We start from the raw sequence: 27,427 nt of genomic DNA on the forward strand, positions 1-27,427 counted from the left end.
GGCGCCCCTTTCAGCAGCTGGCAGCTGGTTTCCTAAGGTCGCCAGCGGCAGCTGCAGAGAGGGAGCGCGGTTTCGCTCATGTGTGTTTCCTCGTGTGCAAGGTGCCCGTCTCGACGCTGCCGCCAAAGTTCCGTAAATGTTTTGGTTCTCCGGTAGCCAGAAAGAAGAAGCGAGCGTATCGCCGCCGCCGCCTTTCTGGACGCAGGCCAGTCTGTTCACGGGACCTCTGGTCGAAGTCTACGAGCAACTTGAGACGTGGTGCCTGGGAAACGACGAGTTCGAGAGGACCGTCGCCAAGATCCTGCTTGTCATACTGTCCATCAACGTTGCGCTTATCCTCTACGTGTGGCACAGACAGGGTGATCGGATTGCAGACCAGTTTCTGAACGTCGGTGAGTCTCGGGACAATTGCCGTGTGGTGAATTGCAGCGGCCGTGACGCGTACAACTACTCGACGTGTATATATGCGGTCTCAAATGTTCAGTGATGCGATGAGGCACCCCTGGCGCGCCCGGCGCGGCGTACGCGATCGACCGTGCCCGTTTACCATGCTGCGACGACGCGCGGGCCGAGCCAACTGCTGCGCTGCCTTTTGTGTTTGGAAACAATAACGGTCGTCTTTTTGTTTTTGAGGAACGACAGGTGACGAATCTAGTCCTGGCGGTCTAGTTCTAGTTGTTCCCGCAAAGTTGTTTCAAAGCGGCCGCGTACGCCGTGTTTTCGGGGGTGGGCGGGGCCGCAGGTTTGTTTTTCGTGACACCGGCGGAAGAACGTGCATGCGTGTGTACTGCGTGCCTTTATCGACTCCCGACGGGCGATGCGTCGTCGAACAAGGCTGCGTGACCCGAGGGCACGTTTTGTACCAAAGATCGTGTGTTCGGTTTCCGCCCTAGGCGCACCGTCATTGCCGTTTTCCCCGCCTGGAGATTATTGTGCCTGACGCCGCGTGTACAGACGTTTAGCCAAGGAGGCGGGCGGTACGTGTTGCATTTTGCGACCTGTGCGACAAATAAGAAGCACTGCGTGCGAGGCTTCGGTGGTTTACGGCGAAGGTAACGTGCTCTTAAAACATTGTGTCAGCACGCCTTGGCACCATGCTTGGTTCTGCTCTGTTGTAACATTTGCACGATGGTCTGAGGATCACTCCGTATTTCTGGGTCTTAACGCCAAAGCGAACTTTAGAATAATGTGTCTAGTCATGCTTTTGGTCTCAGAGAGGGTGCACATCTGTGCGACGTTAGGGGACTGTTGTTGACAGTGCCCAAGAAGCTGTGCTATTCATGGAAAAAGGCTCTGCTTGCAAGTTTAATGCCTTTATTGATCATAGTCTTGGCACATTGTCTGAATTCTCGTTCTAGTGGCATTTTTGTTCTACATAAAAAAAAAAAAATGGCAGGTTGTGCTAGTTGGTATGCATACACGTGATTGAATTGTCACCTTCATATTGGTCTTTTTTGTCGTTCAATATTTATTCTATCAGCAGAGCTGTTGGCACATCTGCAGATGCTAATCATGTTCATGACATTTCACACCCCTAGCTATAGTTCATTATTACCATCAGCTGCCAGGTTATTCTTGCTGCAAGATAGAGGCCCCTCCCACTGGCCTGCAATTAACCCTTGGATATCAGTTCGTTACCTTTAAGGGACCGTCAATTTCCTTGCCTTTTCATAACATTCCCTGCCTATGCCTATTCCTTCATGATTCCAGCTGTGATCGCATTAACATTTGTTTTCTGACCCACTGTGTCTTCTTCCCATCTCTTAACATTACACCTATCATTTTCGTGGGTCACTATGCTAATTAATAATTACAAAATAATTCATAGATGCTCATGCGATGTTGCTAAGGGAGCACATATGAGTCACTGTGTTTTCTAGAGCTGCCTGTTTATCTAGACTGAATGGGGGATTATTTTTGTCCAGCAGAATCTTGGTACAGCTGCTGCTCTGCTTTGTGGCTGCTTCATTCCTCTGCTGAGGCAGAGGACCTGGGATTTAATCTCGACCAGTGTGGTTGCATTTTGATTGTGGAAAAATGAAGATAACTGTTTGCTGTGCTGTGTCAGTGCACTTTCAAGAACCTCAGGTTGTCAAAATCGGTCCATCCTGGCATCTGTCATTGATATAGTGCAGCTTCGAGACATTAAACCCCACATACCGTGCTGAAACCCTCGTGCACAAAATGTCAGAAACTTTTGCCAAATGAAGCCGTCAAAACTGGGATCATACTTATGACCTCATGTCCAGTTGCAGAATGTAGTTGTAGGCCAGATTTGTATAATATTGCCTGTAAAAGTTTTGGTTATAGCTCTGGTGGCCTTTTCACTTTATTCCTTGCAAAAGACTATCTCCAAGAAAGTTTGATCTAAAGGTCTTCCCGCCAGTTCATCCGAACTATCCGAACTCCTGCTGTCCTTACTAAAAAGGATATGCTTCCACGGCTTTGAAGTCAATTGCAGTGTGGCATATTTCTTGGGATCAGCACATAAAATTCGTTATCGGCTCATGCAGTTTACTTGCCAACACAGATGGGGGTGCCAACACCCATGTTGATGGGGGCGAAAAGCAAGGTGCCCGTGTGCTGTGCGATGTCAGTGCACGTTAAAGAACCCCAGGTGGTCGAAATTTCCGGAGTCCTCCACTACGGCGTCTCTCATAGCCTGAGTTGCTTTGGGACGTTAAACCCCACAAACCAAACCAACACCCATGTTTCGTGTTATGGTGTATTCCAGTTTGCAAATGCTTAGTTTTCAACAACAGTGGTCTGTCATTGGAACGACGGAGTGAATTATTCATGCAGGCCAAGCTTTTATTTATCCTCACCATTCCTTTAAATGCACTAGGGAAGGCTATTAGAAATTATAGGGGTTTGCAATGGCCCGGTGCTGAGCTACAGTTGTTCTAGACTTCTACAAAGGAACATCTGCAGCTTTAACGAGTGCTGCAGCTGTTGCAGCTGCATGCAAGACCAATGCTCAAAAATGCTCACTCACGTGGGACTGCGATGAAAGGCCCCATGAGCAGGTGCATCCAGAATGAAACTAAACCATCCTGTGTTCCATTTTTGTGAATGAGTTAGCCTGTGATGATGATTAATTAATGTTAACTACAGCTAGAGTAAAAGCAGTATTGCTGCCACATTGGGAGAGACAGTACTGGAAGATGTTCAAAAATTCACTTCCTTGAAACGTGCTTAGCTGAAATGGATTCAGTCTAGCATGGGTGGTATGAATGTCGCACCCACAGCCAATAGTGTCACTGCTGATGTGTTGTCAGTGAAAGGGTGAAAAAGTAGTGTGGTGATGCGAATTGCTCGAAATCTAAGATCATGAACAGGGCACCTTGGCCAACTGCACAGCCTGCCTTCAAGGCAAGAGGTTGTGAAGTGTATTGAACACTTTTGCGTTGAGATATTATGGGCATCTAAAATCATCTAAAATGAATTGTTTAGGTACGAGACTAATGTGATGTGTTCGCTTGAGATGTATTCCTTCCACATATAATTTAACCGTATCATCATCATCGGCCGCACTGTATCCACTGCAGGATGAAGGCCTCTCCGATATTACTCCAGTTAACCCAGTCCTGTGCTAGCTGTATCCATTTGACCCCTGCAAACTTAACCTCATCTGCCCACCTAACTCTCGCTTGTTTAATGCTATATTACTTAATGATTACTGTGCAGATTACCACACATGCAGAGGTGTGTGTAATGGCATGGAGTAAGCCTCAGAATATGTTGCTGCATTCGCATTGCCAACAATTGCTGTTCACCTTTGCGGCATCTGGCCGAAGAAATGTTTCAAAACACTTTATGGAAGCAAGGCACTGTGTTGCCCACACAATGTCTTACAGGCTGTAATAATCAATCATATCCTGTGCTGGGATAGTCTGTGCCAAAACTTAGAGATGTGCCCATAAACATGGTTTCTTGTTCTAACCATGTCATTGCTCTACTCAAAAACTAGCTGTAAATTTGTGTAGATGTGGGCTACTGTGTAGAGGTGATGTCAGGAAAGCCATCTGTCATTTTATTTTCCCTTCAGAAATTCCAGAAAATTGTGCATTTTAAGCTTTTCTTTTTTTTTCTTTTTTATCAGTCACAAGGTTGTCAAATGTAACCGACCTGTTCTATAACATACAACAAAAATCTTTTTGTCCATTTTGCTTTTAGCCAGACTCCTGACATGCATATTCAGACTTGGCAGTACAAACATCATATAAGGATTGTATACAATAATGGTTTGGTTTGGTTTGTGAGGTTTAACGTCCCAAAGCAACTCAGGCTGTGAGAGATGCCGTAGTGGAGAACTCTGGAAATTTAGACCATCTGGGGTTATACAATAATGGAGATTTGATAACTGCAAGCCACCTTTTCTTTCTTGTAATGGAAAAGTTGCTGTGCTCAGTAGTAGTGCTGCGTTGGCCCTTAATTTGTTTCACACATATGTAAACTTTGCGGGGGAAGGCAACAGGATGCAAGAATGCATTTGTAAAGTATGATTGCATTAGTTAAAAATTCTCATGCAGACCGATTACAGACATTTGGATGCTCAAGCTTCGCTTAAACCGCCGCCTTTCCAGGCCATGATTTTTTTTAATTTTCTTGTTTAAATTATTGAAATGTCTAAAAGAACACCGCTATAGTAAACTCGGATATAGTAAAAACTCGGATATAGTAAAGTGAAACTGAAGTCCCAGTTCGTCTTCCATAGACAACTGTACATTTTCCCCCTTTATAGTAAAGACATTTTTGGCAAAAAGCGGTTATAGTAAAATGCTAAAGATCTCCAGGGGGTCGAAATTATTCCGTAGCCCTCCACTACGGCTCCTCTTTCTTTTTTTTCACTTTCACTCCTACCTTCCTACCTTCCCTTACGGCGGGATTCAGGTGTCCACAGCAACAAGTGACAGATACTGCACCTTTCCCTTCCTCTGAACCAATTATTATTATCATAGTAAAGTGCACCTGGCCGTGGCGATGACTCCCATGATATGAAAGCGCCGCCCGCACACTACATAGAATCGCGAGGCAAAGCTTTTTGTATTTGAAAACAGAAAAATAGCACCAAGTGTTCTAAGTGGCTTTACCACTAGGCTTAGCAGCAATAAGGAGAAGCCTACTTTACGGAAGCCTTGGAGCCGTGAGGGAAAGCACGCAGCGCGTAGGAAAAAAAAAAGTAATGCTGTCTACAAAAATGGAAAGGAGGCAATGCGGTCCGTTCAAAAAGTAAAGCATAGTGAAATAGCGGCAAAAAAGGGAAAGGGAAGAATTGGGCAAACATTCCCAGCACTGTGCAGCACAAAGCATGAGGCAGCGGAGGCAGTGCGGTCCGTTCAAAAAGTAAAGCATAGTAAAATAGCGGCAAAAAAGGGAAAGGAAAGAATTGGGCAAACATTCCCAGCACTGTGCAGCACAAAGCATGAGGCAGCGGAGGCAAGAAGTGGAGGTGCAGCATGTGCGGTCTTGCAGCACTTGACTGCCACACGCATTTATCATTTATTGCCTTTTAAAGAACAGAAACAGCAAAAAGTGACACCGCGTTCATTCAAGGCTTCGGTTTTCACTTTAAATCATACTTGATTGTATTAGTAGCTACTTTGTCCTCATGCTTAAGAGGTATTTCCACAAAATGTAAAAAAAAAAAGAAAATTTATGACTGAAAAAACATTGCACGAAGAGATGATAAGGGAGAGAAGGAAGGTATTTCAGTTTTTTTTTATTAAGCAACAAGATGTGTTCAGTAAGTGCCCATTTAACTACCAGACAGCATCTTCAGGACCATGTCATCACCAACAACTGATATAGTAAAGACCCTGATATAGTAAAGATTTTTGCTGGTCCCAGTTACTTTGCTATAAAAGGGTTCTACTGTATTACTATAACACCAGTAGGCATCCCAAATGCACTGCAATACGTTCGCTAAGTGCCCGTCTTAGACACTTGGTACCAACGACCCTTCCGGTCCTCTGCAGAGGGGCCTAGGTTAGACTCCCAATGGTACCAAATTTATTTTATGGAATTGCGTGTTTTTCTGGCATTTCTGGATTATGGTTTTCAATTCAGGGTCATGGCAGTGGCTTTTCGGTTTAACTAGCCCTGTACGCTAACACGCAAAATAATGAATTGTCTTGCTGGCAGTCGACAGTAAGCCAACCGATTTACCATGTGCCAACATCATGTGTTCGTTGTTAGGTAAAGTGCTGCTGGGCTGAATTGAACAGGCAATCTCTGATGTGAGTAGGTGATAGGTTGGCAACGTTTTTTTGTTCAGCAGTTGTGTCGCATGTCTTCTTTTACCTGACCCTGCTAAAAAATGGTTCACACCTCCTTTCTAGCTGCCTGCCCTGTGACTTTGGTTTATACCAGAAAGCTGATGTTAAGAGGAACTGCGTGATGCTGCTTTGTTACAGGCACCATATTGAGCTTTGTACAGGAATGCGCCAAAGAAAAAAAAGAACAGGTGGCTACTGCTGCCTCAATAGCTTTGTTTTTGTGCCACTGTGCATGGTGCTGCAAAGTGTAAGAATATCTTTTTTTTCTCTCCTTCACAAACAGCATCGAGTGCTAAGATCGAAGAGTTCCAAAAGGAGGCAAGCTTACTGGAGCTGCCAGAGGAGCACTCGCCTCGGATCTGAGAAGTATCATCAGTGGCAGCACTAGATGGCAGCCATTCGAGATTTCTTTAAGAAGCGCAAGGCTGAGGTCAAGTTCAAGCAAGCGGGGCCTGGCAGGCGCCTCAACGCCGAGGAAGATGTGTCTCATGTACGAACCCTACCCCAGCGTCCACAGCCGCAGCGGGGAGCTCCATCCGAAGGTGCACAGCGTGCCGCTGCTGCTGCATTGGCACGTCTCGAGCAGCAGCAGGCCAAGGCACATCCCAACTGGTCAGTCCATGTCTGTATGCCTTGGGTAGGATTTAATGTGTGCAACCTTTAGGTGTATTGGAAGACACTTATAGATTAAATATATCCTACTAGAGAATAGCGAGCATGTTGATAGGGGCAGGGCACGTAATGTAATGCAAACGGAAGGTAACTGATGGTTCCTTGGGGTAACAAAGTGACTTCCAAGGGAATGCAAGCGCAGCAGGGGGCTGGCAAGTGGTTGAGCACCACAGTCATCACAGTCATCAGCAGAGCAGCCTGATTACCTCTGCCTCTCCTTCTTTGCTGCAATTAGCCATTTCCTGTGCCAACTGCAACCATCCTATCCACGCCCCATGCCACTCCCGCTGTACACTACCATTGCCGTCTAATGGGATCCTCTGCAGTATCCTTAGGGACCATTTGTTGTCAAAATGGTTTCTAATCTGGCATGAAAAGGAATGTACGTGAAAGTAAATGAGGAGCGTAAGCCAGTAACAGAGGCGTCTTGTGGCTTTAGGCACAAAACAAGGTTTGTCGAGTGCTGCGAAGGAGTAGTTTACAAGATCCTGCTCTCATGCGGTCATGCATATGCGGGGCAAACGGGGAGATGCCTCAACGAAAGGCTCAGAGAGCACAGGTACAACTGTAGCGAGATTATTGTAACTGGAAATGTGGCGCCGCACTGCGCTAGATGCAAACATTGCACACCACATTTCCATGAGACGGCAGTTCTTCTAAAATCCAGAGACAAGCTAACCAGGGAACTGTGGGAGGCTTACTGTATCGAATCACGAAAAGGGACGTGTGTAAGCGACCTTTTGGAAAGGTTTGGAAAGAAGAAAAGGAATTGTTGGGAAAATAAAAAAGAGATAAATGATCTTTTGTGGCAGATGTAGTAAAACCTCGTTACAAGAGACACTCAAGGGACCTGAGAAAGATGTCTCTTGTAACCAAAAATTCTTACTAACTTGTATGTGTGGCAGTTTAGGTTCCCTTAACTAAATTCTGTTCCATATCAGTGTCCTTTTTTGTTGCATTATGTCTGGAACCAAGGAGTGCCTCCTCTTGACTAGGAAGTCAAAATGTCCTTATTGTTTCAGCCACTGTCATCACATTCCTGTGTGACTGAAACAACAAGGACATTTTGACTTCCTAGTCAAGAGGAGGCACTCCTTCTTGGTTCCAGACATAACACAACAAAACAGGATACTGATATGGAACATAATTTAGATAAGGAGATCTAAACTGCCGCACATACGAGTTGGTACGAGTCAGCTGCGTTGCATGAGTGTACCTAGGTTAATTGTCTCTTTTAAATACAGTAGTGAAGAAGTTACTTTAGGGGCAAGAAGTTACTTTAGGGGCTTGCAAAAGTTGTCCTTAGTAACAGAGTGTCTCTTGTAACCATGTCACTTGTATGCAGTGTTGTTAACATGGCAAACATAGGAAAACTAACCAAACCATTTTCAAGTGTTGCTTATAACCGAGTGTCTGTCTCTTGTAACGAGATTTAACTATCATGTTTACCCAATAATACGATAGCAACATTGCTGACTTGTCAGTTTTTGTGATGTTTTTATGTGTAAAGCGTTCATATGTGTGTTCTCTACAATAAAATTTCAGTTGATAGTTTGCGCTCCAGTGTCTCGTATCGTTTTCTACGTCTGTTATTCAAAACCGCAGCAATGTTTGAACATATTTGTTGTCCATTATCCTCATTACATGTTCTACCTATGCCCATTTATACCTCTTGGTTTGAGCAAGCATGTCATTAATGCAGGTTCACTGTGTAATCCATATTGTTCTTCTATAGTCCCCCTGACGAACGTCTCTTAACCCTTTTGTTTTCCTTTCTACAGCTGGCTGCACTGTCTGCAACTTACTTACAAGCCTTTTCATCAGCCCCGTAGGAGTTAGGTGGGCAGATGAGATTGGAAAGCCACTGGAGGTTGCATAGCTTCAGCTAGTGCAGCGTTGAATTAATTGGAAATCAATGGCAGGGCCATTGTCCTGCTGTGGACATAGCCAGATTGCCAATGGTGGTGGGGGGTGGTGGTGTCACTGTGTCATAGCCCTAACAAAAGTGCAGTCTTGCATTTGTTTTATGTGTTTGGTAGCGTCACCCAGTCAGCTTGAAAACAACCTTTTATTACCTGTTACTACGGAGACCTTTTGTAGCAATGGCCTAGTAACTATATATTTAAGAGATGCTGTGCGTTCAAAGAGCAATCACAGGAACAACGAAGAGAAGATAGGAAAGAAGCCCTTCTGTCCTATCCCTACCCTTTCTTTGTTTTCATATAATTGTCATATCAAGGCACAACACTTCTTAAAGACCATTACAAACTGGCTTGTCAGAATGTTTTACTTTGGTAACTGCACTTAGTCGACGCTCTGCAGGCAAACTAATCCATGTGTCTGAATGCATTCATAAGGCAACTGCAACTATTGTTCGACAAACAGCTCAAGTTAAAAATGGTGACAGCCTCCTGAAGCCATTATTAAATGTCATGCAGTTGCACTCTTTTATCACATTCTTGCAATGACTACAATTATGTCGTAGCCGTCATTGGTGGCTTTGAAACTGTCTCTTCATCATTTCTCTTTCCTTTTTCGTTCACGGAGTAGCAAGAATGACTAGTCATTGATAGTAGTTACAATCCTTCTGTGCCCTTTTGCACTTTAACAAGCCAGTGCACACCATGGCACTAAGCTATCGTGTAACACCTGCAGTACAGCAGCCACAGCTCCGCAACTTGGTAGGACTGCATTGTGTGACGCCATCTGTCCGCATTCAAAAGAACCTGAAGAGCAGCAAAAGAAATCTAGTCATGCCATTGAGTGGATTGCAAATGCCTAAATATATCCTAGAGGCATGCAGACAGCATAGAGGCATACAGACAGAAGCCAGTGGCATGACTGTCTCTGCTTCTTGTTACTGAAAGCACTCTGCGCACCATGAATAAAAATTTTTTAAATGTTGCACGATTGAGCTTTGACACGAGTCCAGACTGCGCTGTGCACAGTGAATTTGTAAGCTCTGCACACTACCCGCATTTCCAAATCATAGAATAAAGCATACTAAACTCTCAGTAGGTCCCATGTACCTGACCTGATTTTTATTGCTGGTTATTGGCAAATTCCTCCCTTACCTTAGAGGATCTTAGAGGCTCGTGTTGACCTATTGCTGTTGGCGCTCTTTGGCCGCTGCTGCCTTTGTGCCATAAAAATCCGTCATCATCATCAGTAACATGAAATACGTTTCGAATTTCGTCTTTCGTGCTGTTTTGTTTGTTTGTTGCTTATTTGCATAAGCTTATTTAGTGTGTGCGCGCACTGCTGTGGTGTAACATTAAATTTGTCTTGCTTACACCTTGCTTTCAGGTCTGTGGCTGCTATCAAATCGCAGGCCAAGAAAGAACTTGAACAGCAGCTTGCTGTGGAAGAACCGGAGCCAGTGAGCAGACGAAAACCACCTCCAGTGAGTTTTTCCTTCTTTTCCTGTCAAACACATGCAGATTGAATTGAAACCTTTGGTGGTCCAGATTTGTCTATGGAACCTCTGGTGTTTGTTTCAAGTTAAGGTGTTTTGTGAGCATGTAAGTTATTATCGTTTATTAATACAAAGCAATTGGCAATAACAATGCTGGCAGTAAAGGCACTTTTTAGTTGTACCAGGGGAGGAAGCGCTGCTTCATTTGCTCCTTTCTGCTGCAAACTGCTTTTCCTACTCCATCCTGCTCCAAAACACAATATTGCTCCAAAACTGTTACAAACTGGCTGTTCGGATGTTTTGCCATCAAATTTAGCGCAACACAGTTCGCCACACAGTGGGCTTACAAGAATTGCAATTTGATGCAGTTTGACTAAACGACTGTGATAATCGCAGCACGGTGATGGCACGTTGCGAGTTGCATGCACATGGTATAGGGGCCGTCATAGTAAAAATGATAGCAGCACACCAGTAGCAGAGGCATATAATTTAGAGGGAATTAGAGATTAGAGGGAATTAAGTGCAAAAAAATGCTCTGTGTACGTGACATAGCGCTTTCTCCCAGCCTTTTGAATCATTGGCGGTGAGGGAAGAGAGAGCAGCGAGCGAAGCAGACACCGCAAACTACCACGAGCCGTTAAAAAAGTTGTCCAAGTGCAAAGAACTACATGAGTTGCTCTAATGGTTCTACTATGAAACCAAGCAGCTACACCACCGAGGCTGTCATGCCTATGCCAGACTTGAACTGTTATGGAGGTGATGCCACTTAGGTGTCAATCGCTAAAAATGTTCTCGAAAGTGTTGGAAAGCCATACAGGGCCTGTTACCAGAGTGTTAAAATTAAGGAAACCCTGTCACAGTTGAAGCGATAATGTAAGCAGCCACTGGCAGAGTGCCATGGAGTAAGGAATTTGATGGAGGAAAAGGCTACCATTCAGTGTCGTCTATCCTCCCCGAAGGCACTACTGACCATTGCCCAGACATTTGTCAGCACAGGCATAAGATCAAAAAAGATATGCACAAGATAGCACAAATTCTCTCCTCATTGATGTTAACTCCAAACTAGTAGTGGCGGTGCTCGAGCATACCGAATTGGCAGACTCCACCTTTGAATCTGCGAAGTCAGAATAGTGAAAACCTTTTAGTTAAAGTTGATGTTTAGTTATAGAAGCAAGGATTCCATTTTTGCTAGTCTGATCGCCATTGTTGGTCAGGCCAGTTGCGCTATTTTAAGGATTGATAAATGTTTGAGTGTTTGTCATTTCTTGTCAGAGATGCGTACATATTCAGCAGAGCATTGAACACAGAATGAAAAGTACTCAAATTGCATGTTTTTATATGCAGGAAGGAAAAATCGCCATTAATAAAAGCGTTTCAGCCTAGAAACATGCTCCAAAATAGGATTAAAATGCTCCAAAAGTTTGGTTTTATTGCTCCAAAGCTGCTCCAAAATGGCTTTATTACTGCTCCCCGAGCTGCTCCAAACTGCTCGAACCTGCCTCCATCCACTTATTTGAGCATAAGAATATGAACTGATTGGCTGCTTTGATGGCATCACTTTAATCTGTTTTCATTGCTGATTCAACTGTTCAAAGCTATGGAGAGGTAGTATTCTGCAAATATTACTGTTAAAGGGGGCCATGAGTCTTAAAATTGGTTTTGTTATTTATTGCTGAAATTTTACGAAACTTCACAGAATTGTTAAGTTTTTTTCTGCTGATTTCAAATATGCAAACATTTTCCTTCTAGGGATTAGTTCTAAAGGTATTTGAGAGTTATTGTTCTTGTCTGCTCAAACAATAGGGAAAGATATGCTCGTCAGAAATTAATTTTTAATATACAGATAGATATTATAAAGTGTAGGGAATGCAATGTTGGAAGCAGTTTTAAAATTGAGCTAATAATAGAGATTTAACAGCCCACTGAACTTCACACTCACAGGCATGGCAACTGTGTAAGGATTTCAAGATAAGATATAAAAGTTCTAGAAATGAAAATAAAAAATGTGCTTCCAACATTCCATTCCTTACACTTTGTAGTATCTACCTGTGTATTAAAAATTAATTTCTAATGAGAATTTTTTCTCTTATTGTTTGAGCAAACAATAGTAATAATTCTCTAATATCTTTAGAACTAATTGCCCTAGAAGAGAAATTTTTGCATATTTGAAATCAGCAGAAAAAAAAGGGAACAATTCTGTGAGGCTTCATAAAATTTGGTTATAAATAGCAAAACCAATTTTAAGATCCATGTCCCCCCCCTAAGTGTTTTGAAAACAGTTACTTAGCGCTTTTATTTGTTTGCTCATTTATGTACGAGAAAGATTTTTGTTTTCATCAGCAGCTGAAGTTTGTTGTTATTATATTTTTAGTAGCTGTTGTGCACCCAGACTGTGCAAGAGTCAGTTGCAAGTTTAACACAGTTGTGTAGCATCGTTTCATTTCAGCTTCCATTTACTGCTTTTTGTTATTCCCAATTTTCAGTTATTGAGAGCCGTTTCGGGGAAGCAACAAAAATGGAGAAAGTAGTAAACTACCATTTGTAACGGGACACAGGGGACAAATGATAGTTGGTGTGTATTGATGGTCATGCTTTACAAGCTAGATGACAGAAAAAAAAAAAAATGAAGCATGGACGCAGTCTTTATCAGTCGCTAAACTGCATGCTTTAATACCATTTTTAGGACGCAGAGATGTGAGGTTACTCTTCATTGTCATTAATTTCAAAATTTTGGCGACATATTGTTTTCAGTAAGTTTGTATTCGTTTGCAGCAATGCTCTGAAATCTTTCTCACCAATAAACTCTTCTTTTGCTGTCAGTGTAGCCAAAAAGAGCCAGAGAACCAATTTTTTACTGACAAAATTAATCGTATGGAGTTCTCTTGAGTGTCTCTTAACACAAAACAAGAACTAAGGCATTTTTGCAACAATTTTCCTTCGCATCAAAACATTGAAATATGTTCCAGACTACGGAAACATTGGGAAATAGTCAAAATAAAAGTTGAAATATAGAATGCGTCCATATTTTCACCTGCCACAGTATGTGGTATGCACAAAAATAAAGCTGGTTTGCAAAGCAGCGAAGCAAATAAGCTTGTGGCGAGCATGAATTTCGAGTACTTTCAAACAATGCTGTAAACTTCCATACTTAGCCATGTGAAGGGGCACACTAGCCTGTTGACAAAATTCAGTACGCACGTGCCCAGGTGGTGCTGGAGTCTGGGCCCCAGGCTGGGGACAACGCCGTGGTGTTTGGCCACCCGCTGCTAGGCCCCGAACTGCGACTCCCATACGAAGAGATGCGGGCACGCATCCGGCAGTTCCTGTATGAACAGATGGCCGAGGAGCCTGGCCTCACCTCCTGCCTGCTCATCCACACCTGCAATGCTCCACAGTCCAAGGTGGGCACTGTTACAGCGGTTAGTTGTGCCAGATCTGCAGTGTTGGCCTAGATACCTGCCTAGTGGAGGAGGACTGTGAGGGAGGCAGAAGAGTAGGAAGGAGCAGTAGTGGACAGTAGGAAGCGCGTGCAATGTGAGTGAAGTTAGCTGTTGTGTATTACACGCTTGTGGCAACATACTGACATGGTGTGTCACGAATGTTACCTTTGTGTTTTTACGCTTGCCGGCATTTCAATGACTCACACATTTAGCATGCAGAGAACAGCAGTGCCATGCCAGCCAAAGCACAACCCTGAGCTTTGTCACACTCGACCGCCATCACAGTCGATGACTCCTGATGCATTATGTGCATCTCAACGCCACTGTACACTTACAAGTGCCGTTAACTGCATTATCATGTAATCCTCAATATTATGTTATCCAGTTATTACTTATTGACCTCGTTTAACTGCAATTAGGTTGTTGTCGTTGATAAGACATAATGGGACTGAAGGCGCTCTGACCTTGCTGCTGTCTCCCTTCCACTGGTAGCTTTTCTGCGAGGTGAAAAGCTGGAAAGCTACCACGAGGTGAGAGCCACAGAGAATTTAAAATGTTGCACTTGCAAGAAAAAGGACTTGGCAGACAGTATAGCACAACTAAGCACAGAATGTAATGCAGAATAGCACTATGGAATGTTTCACATAAGCTTGTACGTTCCTTGTGTCAAGCCGTCAGTGGCGTTATTCATTGGTCTAACTGAACGCTTTGTGTGAGCTTGTGTACTCCTTATGGTGTATCATCATCGAGCATGCAATACATACTTTGCTTGCGGCAATCTGAACGAGCCTAGAATAGCATGGAGGCTAACCCAGGCGCGACCTATTCAGATACATGTAGGTGGCGCTATGACGCGAGTTTATCCAACACACCTGTCGGTAGGGAAAGCATAAGACATTGAAGCAGAAAAGGAACACACACAAAAAGTCTGAATCCAGTGAGCAACTAGCCCAATTAAGAGCCAGAGCAGGAAAACTGGGCGTTCTTAGAGCAAAACTCTCACATGAGACACCAGTTCATCCACATCTTGCTCGAATTGGAGACAGCAGGTCAAAATACCACCCATTCTAGTCTTAATTGCAACTTTGTCGGAGGAGATGAGGAAAGTGACATTCGAAATGTAGCGTGAAAGAGGGGAGCTAACCGGCTACCGATTGGTGTAGCTGACTGCTACAGTGGCCAACAAAGGTGACCTTTTTGCCTCTGACTGGGTTTGAAACCCATTGATGACGAGTTTTTCAGCGCTGGCAAAGGTGAAAGGTCAAATAAGCTTGAGGCTCCTATCGGGAAAATGTTAGAATATGAGAATGTAGCTAGTGCTACATTCAATTTGGCATTCAGCAATACAGAACTTTCTTGCGTTGTGCTTGGCAAGTGCGTTTGTTGGCTAGTAGTACATTGTTTTTCCAGGCTAACAGCGGATTTTTTCTATAATAGAAAAAATAGGAGATCGCCTTCTTTTTTATTTCAAGATTGTTCGGCTGCCCTCGTGAAGCCACCAACTTCTCATTGAGGGCTCCGGCCAATCGGCATAGACCGAAGTGGCTTGTCTACTCCGTACACACTTCCAGATCACAGGCCCAGGTGGCACCAAATTGCCTGCTGCAGGGCTTCTCTGTAAAACACCTGTCTTGGACAAAGGCATGCATGCCACAAACGTGCATATCTCTGCACCACCTACACTGTGCATTTCATTCTGCTCCTTGTACGCAAAACTTTGTCATCAGTTAACTGCTAGTGATGTCTAGTCATTTGCATATTTAACATATTCTTGCATTAATGTCACATTTCAGCAATATGCTCTAGGTACTGAAAGCTTCCACTGAGCTTTAGACCCATCTCCAGAATCTAGAGTTGACCTTCATTAAGTCGTCAATCGTTGAGTGTGAAACTCACTTGGTCATTTTATATGCTTTGTGCAGAACAGTTTTGAAGTACTGCTTGTGTGCACGGGAGGGTCAAAGCCCTGAGTGAATCTTTTTACGTTTTGGTGTTGTGACAGGTTGATGCTGGTGTGGAGACACTGTGCAAGTATCTCAACAACATCGCAGATCACCCGTCAGAAGAGAAATACCGCCGCATCCGCCTCAACAACCGGATCTTCCAGGAACGGGTGCTGCCACTCGAGGGTGCTTTAGAATTCCTCCAGGTTAGTTGACACTTCTCCGTTTCAACTGTTTCAGTGACTTTGCCGGTTACTTTGTTTGTATCAGGCCAGGTTGAGGCATGAGGTAATCTTGCGGTTTTTATGAAGGGTGTGGTAACACCAAATATTTAGTTTCGAAGCAAATACAAATAATAAAAATTGGCCGCAGATGATATAGAATGTTTTGTTGCCGGTGAACCCGACCACAGACGGTTGCGTTTCGATGGAGGTGAAACGGAGAGGCGTCCGTGGTGCTGTGCGACATCGGTGCATGTTAACAATCTTCAGGCGGTCGAAATTACTCAGCAGCCCTCCTCTGTGGCACCTCTTTCATTCTTTTTTACTTTCACTCCTACCTTTCTCCCTTTCCTTTTGGTGCGATTCAGGAGAACACGAAAAGTTTGACAGATATACTTTCTTTCCTTTCCTGTAAACCAATTTACAATCAAACTACTAAACAGTAATACTGTGCTTGTTCATCTGCAATAAAATTTTTAAAAATGAAAAATTGTGTTCTTGTGCACTGGAATATAAAGAAATGAAAATAAACATTGTGCAGGTATTGAAATCGTATGCATGAGAATGTTCTGTGTCTGTGCAAAACGAAGCATAACAAGCTGTAAAACGCATAGAAAAGTATGGAAGGGGTAAGGAGTGCTGGTCACCTACTTCGCATTTGATTTATTACGCAAATCAGCTGTAATCTTTTTCAGGCCTATTCAATAATTTGAGCTTTTGGTTGGCTTGTACATTTTTTCTAGTTTTTTGATGGCCTAATTGAAGAGATTTTACTGTGTTCAGCATGACCACTCCATCCAGTTTCATGCAGGTGCTTTCTGTACAAAAAACTGGTACGTGAAATTTTGTATAAAAGTTATACTGAAATTTTTTAGTAGGCTGTACATTTCTGTGCAGTTCTAGTTTAACTTTATTTCCAGATACCATGTGAATTCTGAAATGAATAAGCAAAATATTTCCTATTTTTTGTTTCTCCATTTTTTTTAACTGCTCAGATATTCTATATTCGAATGTATTTTTTTCCCATATTCATATTTGATTCGTATTTGAAAATGTCGATATTCGCTCGCTCCTAATCGTTAGGCGATGTGTGGCGTGGAGGTGACTTTGCTCGACTTTGTCTACAAAGGTAAACAAAATGACATGGATTTTGATGTGTATAGTCAGTGTATTCTGGAACGTGTGATATGGCACCCTGTGTTCCAGTTTAGCTCCTCATCATACCAAGACTGTCGGCAAGCACCCATAATGCTGGCCCAAAGGCAAATGTAACACCCTCGTTTCCCCATCACAGGCGGCCGGCTTTGTGCGGCGGCATGACGAGGAGTGCGCATCTGAGGAGTGGCTCGAGTTCCCTCCTGAGAGTGACATTGAGCAGCTTCAAGTGCTGGCCGATGCGCTGCATTGTGCCAAGCCCCTGATGCCTGTGCTGGACAGGTCCCTGCGTGTGCTGCTTCCCCACGAGGCGGCACAGCAGTTGGTGCTGCCAGACTCTTTCTTCAACCTCAGCCCCGACGAGCTGCTGCGTGAGCAGGAGGCCAGGTAGAACTGGTCTCTCACTCACTCATTTTTTCTTAGCTACCAAAAAGCGCACACTCATTTTTTTAGACCTGTACGAATGGAAAATTTTGGGTGTGAATTCAACTCCAATAATAAAAACTGAGTGCAAATCAAGTATGTCATCTTTATTTTCTAATTACTGTCATGCTAAATTAATGAAATCTGTGAAATACTGCCACAAAAAGGCATATTTATTGAGGTGCACAAGTATCAAATGCCGCTAAAGCTGATTACTCCAAATCAGATAATGCGAACTGCACTTCTTGTTCTGAAGCTTGAAGCCCGGAAATAAAAAAAACGCAATCGATTTGAATGCGCGTTGCATCTGCCACGAATTGTTCGAACTATGCCTCACCGCTCGTGGTGGCCTGTCGCCTGGCATGTTGTCTGAGAATTGCCCCCGCATAAAAAGTGGTGACATCGTGTGCCTATGCCACCTCCAAAATAGGGAGAGAAAGTAAAACAGGGTATGTAATGCAAACTAGTGCTACAATTGATGTGGCAGTCTGAGGGCAGGATTTGGGGCTGTGGTTATGACTGTCTTAATTCTCTGTTCCACATGACCCGAGACTTTCAACAGAAAAAAAGAAAACATAAAATCGTCCAACTTTTAGTTGTCATGTGTTTCTCTCGGCAAACAAGGGAAGATGTGTAGGCTTAGCGTGCATTAACTCACTGAGTGGGATTAAACATCTTTTTCAATCAATGTGCCATAGCAACAGGCATCTTCATTGCTCAAAGAGCAGATATCAAAGCCCCATTCACGACACTGGTGGCGGAATCAAGAGACGCTTGGTACAGCTATTCATGGTAATGACCGCGCAGCAGGAGAAGGGAGATAAGGGAAAAGACATTCATGTGATTTCAGAGCCTGCTCTGCACGGCTCTTTCAGTGGATTTAGTCATGGAATAAATTTGAGTCATTTTTTTTATTTTTACCCTACTGGTTATGAACACCAGTAATAGGCCCGGCTAATTCGGCAAAAACTTGTACTAGTCAGATTCAGCGTGCATAGTTAAGGATCATTATCTCGTGCTTTGTTTTTCTTGCACGACATTATCTGCATGGATTAATAATAATAATAATAATAATAATTGGTTCACAGGAAGGGAAAGGCGCAGTATCTGTCTTACTTGTTTTTGCGGACACCTGAACCGCGCTGTAAGGGAAGGAAGGAAGTTGGGAGTGAAGGTGGATAGAGATAAACAGGAGCCGTAGAGGAGGGCTAGGGAATAATTTCGACCACCTGGGGATCGTTAACGTGCACTGACATCGCACAGCACACGGACGTCTCTTCGTTTCGCCTCCATCAAAATGCAGTCACCGCGGTTGGGATTGAACCCGGGTACTGTGGCACAGTAGTCCGGCGTCTTACCAGTGCACCACCCCGGCGGGACCTGCATGGATTATGTGTTCTTTGGTTGCAGGCGGCGTGAGGTTGACCTGCAAACGACACTGCGCACCAAGGCCATGCGTGAGCGTGACGAGAGGAGAGAACAGATGATGTACCGCTACACACTAATCCGGATTCGGCTGCCCTCGGGCTTCCTGCTGCAGGTACCAGGCATTTTCTGTTGGTGCTCATTTTGGACGCTGTAAGGTTTTGTTCAGTCTATGAAACCCAGCAGTGACTGCTGGGCCAGGCACTGTATGATGGGTGACAGTGCAGCACAAATAAATTAGTTAATAAGCGGTGCTAGCAGAAAAGCAGTAGGAGAATATTGGAACCGGCAATAGCTAGCTGCCAATTTTCTCACAATTTTTTGCACTGACTTGAGAAGCGCATCTCACTCATTTCACTGAAATTTTGCCATTATTGGCGTATCCTACCACATGACCATGGCTCATTACATATGGCTTTTAATGCGTAAGCATTGTACGGCTATGTAGGCGGGTCTCACGTAGGCATGGCCTTGTTGATGTAAAAGAGGAACTAGTTGGTATATATCGGCAAAAGAATGATACCATCGGATAGAGCGTCAAGGAAAGGTTTGCAAGTGACAAAGTGGTTGATGTGGGTTATTTGGGTAATTAATTCAAGCCAATTAAGTGTGTAATTGAGAACCAATATGGCCACCAGCCGACTTCCCGTTTGGGTTCTCAGATTCCGGTCATGTGTCTCAGTGCAGAAATGGGAAAGCCTGAGTGTATCTGTTGCACACAGTACATCGCGCACCCCTTGTCGAGCACAACCAGCATTCTATTGAATGCATCAAAGTTCACTGGCAATCTATAATTGGTTCACAGGAAGGGAAAGGCGCAGTATTTGTCACTCACTGAATCTCGCTGACACTGCTTGCAGACAACACAACGCTTAGATCTACGCATTTCTCCAGTGCAGATTCTGCAGTGATCTTAAAAATTTTTTTCTTTTCAAGTGCTCCTTGTTCCTCCATATTTCATTGCTCTTTGCATTCCCTCTGGTGCACTGTTATGTGAAAAGCAATGCTCCCTTCACATCACCAGTGATGTGCTTTTAGCTTTCGACGACAACCGTGGTCCGCTAAATCTTTAGTCATATGTATTGATAATGTGTATAGCACTGTGCCATAACTTTAGGAGTGGGAGGTGAAATAGAGGCTATCCTATATATTACAGAGTTCGATAAACCACTTTTGCAAGCATGCATTTGCCATCACTAATCAGGGCTTCCAGCACTGAGGTAATAAAAATGTGTGAATGCTTCGATAAAAAAATTGTCGGTAAAAAAAAATCAGCTACAACTTGTCTGATGAAACTGTTGTTGATTCTGCCACCTCTGCCAGCTCTCTTTTTTACTGAAAAGAAAAGATTAGGTGTTCTCAGTGGTTGGTCTCTTCAACCACTTTTTATAGAATTGCTAGCCAGATTTATACTGAAATTGGAGAAAATGACAAATTCGTCTCATTTGTACAAATATACCAAACAGGAAGAGCTTAGGTCCTCACAATAATTTTCATTAAAAGTAGGTGTATGCGAATATATTCAAAATTTCGAATAAAAATGTTTGTTATTCGATTCGTATTCATATTTAGTTTCGAATTTAATTTCGAATTTACTGCTGCATCACCGCAGTGTTTGACCACGTGGACTGCGCATTGAAGCATCCTCAAAACGCGACAGGGTCATTCTGTGAAGAGGGACCTTCCTGACAGTGTGCACAAAGCGGAGCACTTTACAAAATGTGGAAAAAACATCGTTCTCACTTTCATCTCAGATACAGGCAACCGTCGTATAGGTGTTAATCAAATAAGATTACTGTGATGCAAACGGTTTCCGGCACTTTTTTCAGGCCCATTCAATAATTTGAGCTTTCCAATAAATTGAACGTTTTTTGGTTCCTTGAAGTTTGAATTAGTGAGAGTTTACTGCATTCAGCAGCAATGTGATAGCTCTACCTGCTTTCATGCAGGTCCATCCTATAGTACAGAAATCTAGCACATATGAAACCTTGTATAAAATTTATACTGAATTTTTCTCCAGGACATATGCTTCTGTGCAATTGCAGTTTAATTTTATTTGCAAATACCACATACATTTTGAAATAAGCAAAATGAACAATGCTTGCTATATTTAAATTTTTTTTTCAGTCAGATATTTCACTTCAAAGGCATTTTTTTCCCAATTCATATTAGATTCATACTCGAAAATTTCAATATTCGCACACCCCTAATGAAAAGACATATATTTTTAAGACTAATGCAATGGCAAACTTTTCGGGCCAAGCACACCCCTAATGAAAAGACATATATTTTTAAGACTAATGCAATGGCAAACTTTTCGGGCCAATCATGGAGTGTGTTGCTTAACTTGAACCATGGATTAAAAATAGATAATGGTGCAGTTAAGCTTCCGTGAAACCAACAGCATATGCAGTGCTCCTCAGAGTACAGTCAAACCCACTTGTAACAATATTGAAGTGCCATGGAAAATATCATTGTTATAGTTGATAATTGTTACAACCGGGCTAGGATGAAAAAAAAAAAGAAAACATTATAGACTACACATTTAACGAGGTCGAGGTAGCTTACACATTTTATTACGTAGCAGGAAGAAACTTGTAATCCGTAAGCGCTGTCTGTTTCACGGCAATCTGGCCGACATTTTTCTGCAGGGCATCCAACTACTGAACATGGTACAATGGAAGGCTCTTAGCAAAAACAAGGTCCCGCAGGGAGTGAATCATTCTCAAAGCCTCCTGGTGAGACGCAGTCTGCACAGGTTTTGATTCATCATCATCGTTGCTACTGTCAACGTCTTCCGCACTTGTGACTGCTGCGACGGTAGCCTCGTCTGTCAGCTCTTTATCTGTCACGATTGTATCGTTTGCATATAAAAATTCAAGTCCCGACGCATCGCAGTCGCTGCCGCTCACTGTAGACCAAAGTTCAGTCATCATAGTAGCGGCAGGAGATTCGTGACCTTCCGCATCGCCGGCACCTCCAGCAAAGCCCGCTTTCCTGAAGCAGTTCATGATCGTGGAAGAGATTACTTCTGCCCATGCTCCAAAATTGAACTGCACTGCCATCAGGAGCGAGATCTTCAAGTCTGGTACCGGTCGGCTTTCTCGGACAGAAATGCCGAGGTTCAGCGCGAGCCTGCTCAAAACACATTGCCAATACAGTAGTTTGAAGCAAGCAATCATACCTGCATCCATTAGCTGCAAGCCTGCAGTGGTGTTTGGCGGGAGGAAAGAAAAACATCCATATGCGAGAGCTTCTGAGCTGTTTGGTTCGCAGTGCAATTATTGAGTACCAATGTCGCTTTTCTGCCTTCACACTGCATCCACTGATCAAACTCGACCAGCCACTCGTGAAAAAATTCACCCATCATCCATGCTTTTCCGTTATGATGGTAGCGAACCAGGATCCTCGCGGAACCACGAAAAGATCAGGGATTTTTGGATTTCCCAGTGACGAAGATGGGGCACTTGTCGCTGCTGTCCATGTTGGCACGCAAGAAAGGGGTAACGCTCAATTTGTTTTGCTTGCCGCCCTTGCGAGCGTGCGTCTTCGATGGTTTGAGTCTGGAAAAACAGCCCAGTCTCGTCCCCATTGTGCTAGTCCCGGTCTGCGTATGCTTCTCAGATGTAGGGCAGTGTTTCTTCAAGCCACTTCTGCCTAGCGTCTACATCGAGCGATCCTGCCTCACCTATGACTGCCTTGTAGGCGATTCGATGTCCCTCTTTGAATCTATGAATCCGACCCCCACTAAGCTGGAAATCTGTGTTGCGCAGGAGGTATGCGAAGTTCTTTGCTCTCTCCGCAAAAATCGGGCCACTAATCGCAGGTTCGCTGCACGGGCGTTCAAGAGCCACTGCTGAAGCGCCTGTTCCATGTTTTTGTAGGCCCCGTGTTGAAGCCTTTTTCGGCTGTTGTCCATTATATGAACAGCACTGGCATTCCTTTCAAAAGTTCTCAATCTTGAGTGCATTGCGGATGATTGTCGATACTGTCAGTTGCATCAGGCCTACTTACATACCAAGTTGCGCACTTGCGCAGTCCTTGTGCTCATATACAATGTTCTGCTTAACTTCTAGCAGTATTACCATTCGCTTCCTCTTCTGCGCCGGTTGTGTCGCACTTCCTGAAGGAGGATCCTCCATTGCTGTTCACAGAAAATCCAGGGCCAGCATGGTCGTGGCAACGATGATGTCACGCTGGGAGAACCACGCTAGAGAGACTCGCAGGAAAGCGCTTGCACACCTGCCACAAAACGTATGCAGCCAGGAAGCGGACGCCTGAACAAAGCAAATCGGGGAGGATAGTGCAACGCACCACGGTCAGCGCACCCTCAGAATGGACTGCTCCACCGTGCAGAGGCAGAGAGGATGCAAGCATCCTAGGCCACAGTCAGTCTTGAGGGGGAGCGCTCAAAGCTCTCCCTCAGAATAGCAGTGCCTAGCTGAGCCTTACGCCTTCCCTCTTCCTCATCGTGAAGAAGCGCTCTGTCCTCCCCGCATCTCCGCAGCAAGGAAGCCCCCTGGCCCACCCGAGCAACGCATTGGCTCGACGCGCTCTGTCCCAATTTTTTTTTTGTCTGCTGCATTGGCATTGGCATCTCCGCATAAGCGCTCGCTTTTCTGGTTGCCGCGTTTCCGCGTTTTTGTTGACTTTCGGTGACCATATTAATTGTTATAACCGTTAATGTAATATGACACCATTGTAATAAGCGGTTTATTTAACCATAGAACACATGGCAAATCTGACGGTGCAGTGGCTGCTCATTATTATTTCTGATATATTGTTATAAGTGGGTTTGACTGTATTTTTACTCTCCAGTCAATTAGTGAATTTAAATTTTGCTAAATCTTTATTATTCACTTTGGGGCCAAGTGGGTTTCATAAAGTTGAGGAGGGGGTTCAGAAACAACATATCCAGTTTTTTCTACCAGCGTACCTATGACATGGCCTTTTTGTTTTCTGCCAGCATTTGAAGAAAGTCCACGAAATATAAAAAAAATGTCATTTGACTTTACCCGTGCGTTACAATATTGCAGTGTTCCCAACGTTTGGACAAACGAACATACGGTAGGCTGCCCAAGTGGTCGGCTGCCACTCATTTTACGACCTGCACCACGACACAAATAAAAAGAAAAAAAAAAAAGCCTGCCTTGAATTAAGCAACTTGAGCACTCTTTCTTCCATTTTCATTTTGTTGGTGTGATATAGCTCGATAAGATCTTCCTCCAAGATTGCTGTTGGTGGCCTCTGCCCATTGCTTATCGCTGATTGTGGCTCGTGCTTTCTGTGCCCCGGTAAAATCTGCAATGCGGTTTTGAGACTATGCTCATAGTGGCGTCTATCGGCCACTCATTTCGAGACGAGCATGCACGCTTCGTTATTTAAAATTGTGTTTGGCAGCCCTACAATACGGTAGCGCAGGACCGCAGCAGTCGCATGGTATTTTTTTCATATTTCGCAGGCTTTCTTTAAACGCTGAAAAAAAATGAAGGGCATTTGGCCCTAAAATGTATAATAAAGAGTTTGCATATTACATCTAAGTTAATTCAGTAATTGAGCGGAATATAAAAATACTCTGAGGAGTACTATTTGGTGACAAACACTGTCGCCGGTCTCACCCAGCTACAAGATTCACCCTTTTTTTTAATTCCTGTTTCAGGTTACGTGGGATGCCCTGTATACATAATTGAGAAGGCAATATTTTAGATGCATGCAGCATGGTAAAGCAAAGCCAGGGCTCTGATATGTTAATTCCTCCGACACAGTAACAGCAGTTGCTACTCAGTGTTCAGAGTGCCCCTGCCCTACACCCGTTTCACCTTTTTCCTACTCACTCCACTCATTGAATGCCCTTTCTTGACAACCCGCAGCACCCTTTATTTCATATCTATAGCCACCTTCTCCTTTGCCTAAGGCTGTCAAAAAGCCAGGTTAACTGCCATAAGAGTTCGGAATAGAGAACCAGGCTATAACCTTACTTTTTGTCCAGATTTTATGCAGAGTGCACTCTGAATTAATATTTGGGGTTTCGTGCAGGGTTTTTTAAATTTTTTGTTTTTTATTTGCAGAAGTTCTCCATCGCATAAAGTTGGAATGTTTTACACATTGCATGGCATGACATTCGTGCCAGCCTCATCAGATTGGCACAAATGCTATTGAAAATTGCTTTGTTCTCGGAGAAGGAAGCCCTGTATGAAGGCAAATGTGAAAGGAGTTTTATGTATAGGGATATTGACGAGCACCAGCCGTTTCCATGAAAAAAAAATAAAAGTCCCTACCACAATAATAGGTTGCGCATATATGCGTGAAAAAGTCTGTGATGCCACCTTATGCTCAGAAAACATATCGATCATAAAGCAGGGCTTTTTAGCCCTGCTTTAACCAAGCCGTATGAATGCGCCTTAGTGGCCTATACAGGTAACATGAATGCCAGGGTCCTAGCAGGCTGATTCTGACATAACCGTCTCATGTGAAACGAGAGACCAAAGTTAGCAGCTCCTGCCGACCGCTTGAGTTGGTAGCCCAGCTCTCACCCTAATGTCACATGCGGTGTGACGTCACAGCGTCACGTGGGTAAGAAGTGGCTACCAGCCACGCTACGCTGAAAGCTCGAAACCTAGAGTAGTATTGCCTTCGCAATAAATTTGTATTTTGTATTCGTTTCTCCCTTGGACTGACCAGAGCCACATGCACCGTGCATCGAACTCTTTGACAACATGTAAATGGTATTTGGAATTGCAGGGCACATTCTCCGTGCACGAGCCGCTTGCTGCTGTGAAGGAATTTCTCTCGGACAGCATGGAGGAAGCCAGCAGCGACTGCACATTGACGTCACCCTCAGGCCACACACTGACCGAGCCCAAGGCTACCCTACTGGAACTGAAGCTGGTGCCGGCCGCCGTCCTTACCGCATCTTGGGGCCAGTCCAAGCCGCCCGATCTTCTGCCTGAACTGAAGGCACTGCTCCAACCGCTTTAGCCACTCATGTGGCATTACTATGGCTGACTGATTGTCAAAAACTGGGATTGTGTGCCAGACATGTAGGCGAAAGGAAAATTGTATTTTGTGGCGCGTAGGAGAAGAAATTTGGGGGCTAGGAAATAAAGGCACTATTGCCGGTGTCTTGTTACTAATGCATGCTTTGAGGGATACATGAGGCAGCCTCTGAATTTTTTTCTGCTCTCCAGTTGCTGCAGAAAAAAAAAAAAAAACGACCTGCAGAATATTCGTGAAAAAAAACTGAGGGGACGCTTGAGCCCCGCTTTTAAGGGTATGACGCGATAGTGTTAAAGGCTCCAGTCTGTGGATCCTCTTGCGGCCCTCCGTTTGCATACATGCCCTCGGCTACTCGCTAAATCATTGACCCCTAAATTTGCACCTGTATTACCCCACATACTGATTAGCATACACTTGTAAGCTTCGACATTATGCGAGAAACCAGGCCCATTTTAACCATGTCGTAGGGACCCACTTGCATGGCCTAGGAGTAGCACGACTTACTCTCTCCGAGAAGTCTTGGAACGTTCAGTATACATTTCACCCTCTCGTATAAACCAGAGTTGCAGAGTGGGCAGGCTCCACTGCAGTGGTGAGTGGTTAGGGCTCCCAAATGCTGCGCCCAAGGATGCAAGATTGGATCCCAGCCGTGGCGACCGCTTTTTGATGGAGGCAAAAAGCAAGGCCCTCATGTGCTGTGCGATGTCAGTGCACGTTAAAGAACCTCAGGTGGTCGAAATTTCTGGAGCCCTCCATTACGGCATCTCTCATAGTCAATGTCACTTTAGGACGTTGAACTCTATAAACAGAGTAGACAGCTCCAGCCACATCGTCCGGTTTAGTGATCTCACACAACCTGCCAAAAAAATTCAGTATCCAGCCACGCTAACTACCACCTGCCAGAGACGTGCCCATGATTTGTCATTTGCAATGCTGACAACGCCAGATATTCTGCAGAGTGGGGCCTTTAACACTATTGCATGAAGAAATGAATTGTGCAAAGTGAATAAAGCATGCATAGTTTCCAATGCAACTGACTCCATTGTAGTTTTAAAACTAAGCTGGTAAAGCAGATAGTCAAGTGGGCACTAATACATGTTGTGCCAGCTGTGCCTAAACAGGAAATTTCATTATTTCATTTCCTTCATTCCATTTCTCACTACGGAGAAAAATGGAGCAGGAGCTGTTGACACAAGACATGGTGGTAGTTTGGCTCTATTGACACTTTTATGCAATGGAGCAAATCAACAAAAAATTAGCTGCGGTTTAGCTTGTGGTTAAGTCTGGAGTCACGCAAGAGCTATCTGCATGGTTACACTTCACTTGAATTCTGCTTGAAAGTGAAGACATAGCTTTTACACATAGTAAGAGGGTAATTTGATAAGTGTGGTAAAAATACAAGAGGTGGCGCTACAGTTGCTTTCTAGATGACGCACAAGAAGTACCCTTCATAGGGTGT

General features: G+C 44.0%; 1 protein-coding gene across 5 annotated transcripts; it reads left to right on the top strand.

Annotated features, from left to right (window-relative positions):
- Positions 1 to 251: 251 nt before the first annotated feature.
- On the top strand, positions 252 to 26,101 carry Gint3 (GDI interacting protein 3). Of its 5 annotated transcripts, none has more exons than XM_084599686.1 (9): positions 252 to 392; positions 6,562 to 6,890; positions 10,257 to 10,353; positions 13,557 to 13,766; positions 15,808 to 15,954; positions 17,264 to 17,511; positions 18,958 to 19,087; positions 21,624 to 21,710; positions 25,714 to 26,101. In XM_084599686.1, exons 2-9 carry the CDS (start codon positions 6,667 to 6,669, stop codon positions 25,948 to 25,950), a joined length of 1,380 nt encoding a protein of 459 aa, XP_084455812.1. In that variant the 5' UTR covers positions 252 to 392; positions 6,562 to 6,666; the 3' UTR covers positions 25,951 to 26,101. The 5 variants fall into 5 exon arrangements, with proteins under 5 accessions (XP_084455812.1, XP_084455814.1, XP_084455815.1 ...); XM_084599688.1 differs by having other exon boundaries at positions 13,572 to 13,766; XM_084599687.1 differs by lacking the exon at positions 252 to 392 and adding an exon at positions 815 to 1,052.
- Positions 26,102 to 27,427: the final 1,326 nt, after the last annotated feature.

The sequence above is a fragment of the Amblyomma maculatum genome, chromosome 1 (genome assembly GCF_055883805.1).
Source record: "Amblyomma maculatum isolate TAMU_Amacu chromosome 1, ASM5588380v1, whole genome shotgun sequence".
NCBI classification, from domain to species: Eukaryota; Metazoa; Arthropoda; class Arachnida; order Ixodida; family Ixodidae; genus Amblyomma; species Amblyomma maculatum.

Bases quoted from the DNA above. Each gene is read 5' to 3' on its own strand.
- Gint3 (XM_084599686.1), top strand. From the start codon at position 6,667: ATGGCAGCCATTCGAGATTTCTTTAAGAAGCGCAAGGCTGAGGTCAAG. The intron at 10,354-13,556 runs GTGAGTTTTTCC...GACAAAATTCAG, and splicing joins GCAGACGAAAACCACCTCCA to TACGCACGTGCCCAGGTGGT. The intron at 19,088-21,623 runs GTACCAGGCATT...ATTTTTCTGCAG, and splicing joins CCTCGGGCTTCCTGCTGCAG to GGCATCCAACTACTGAACAT.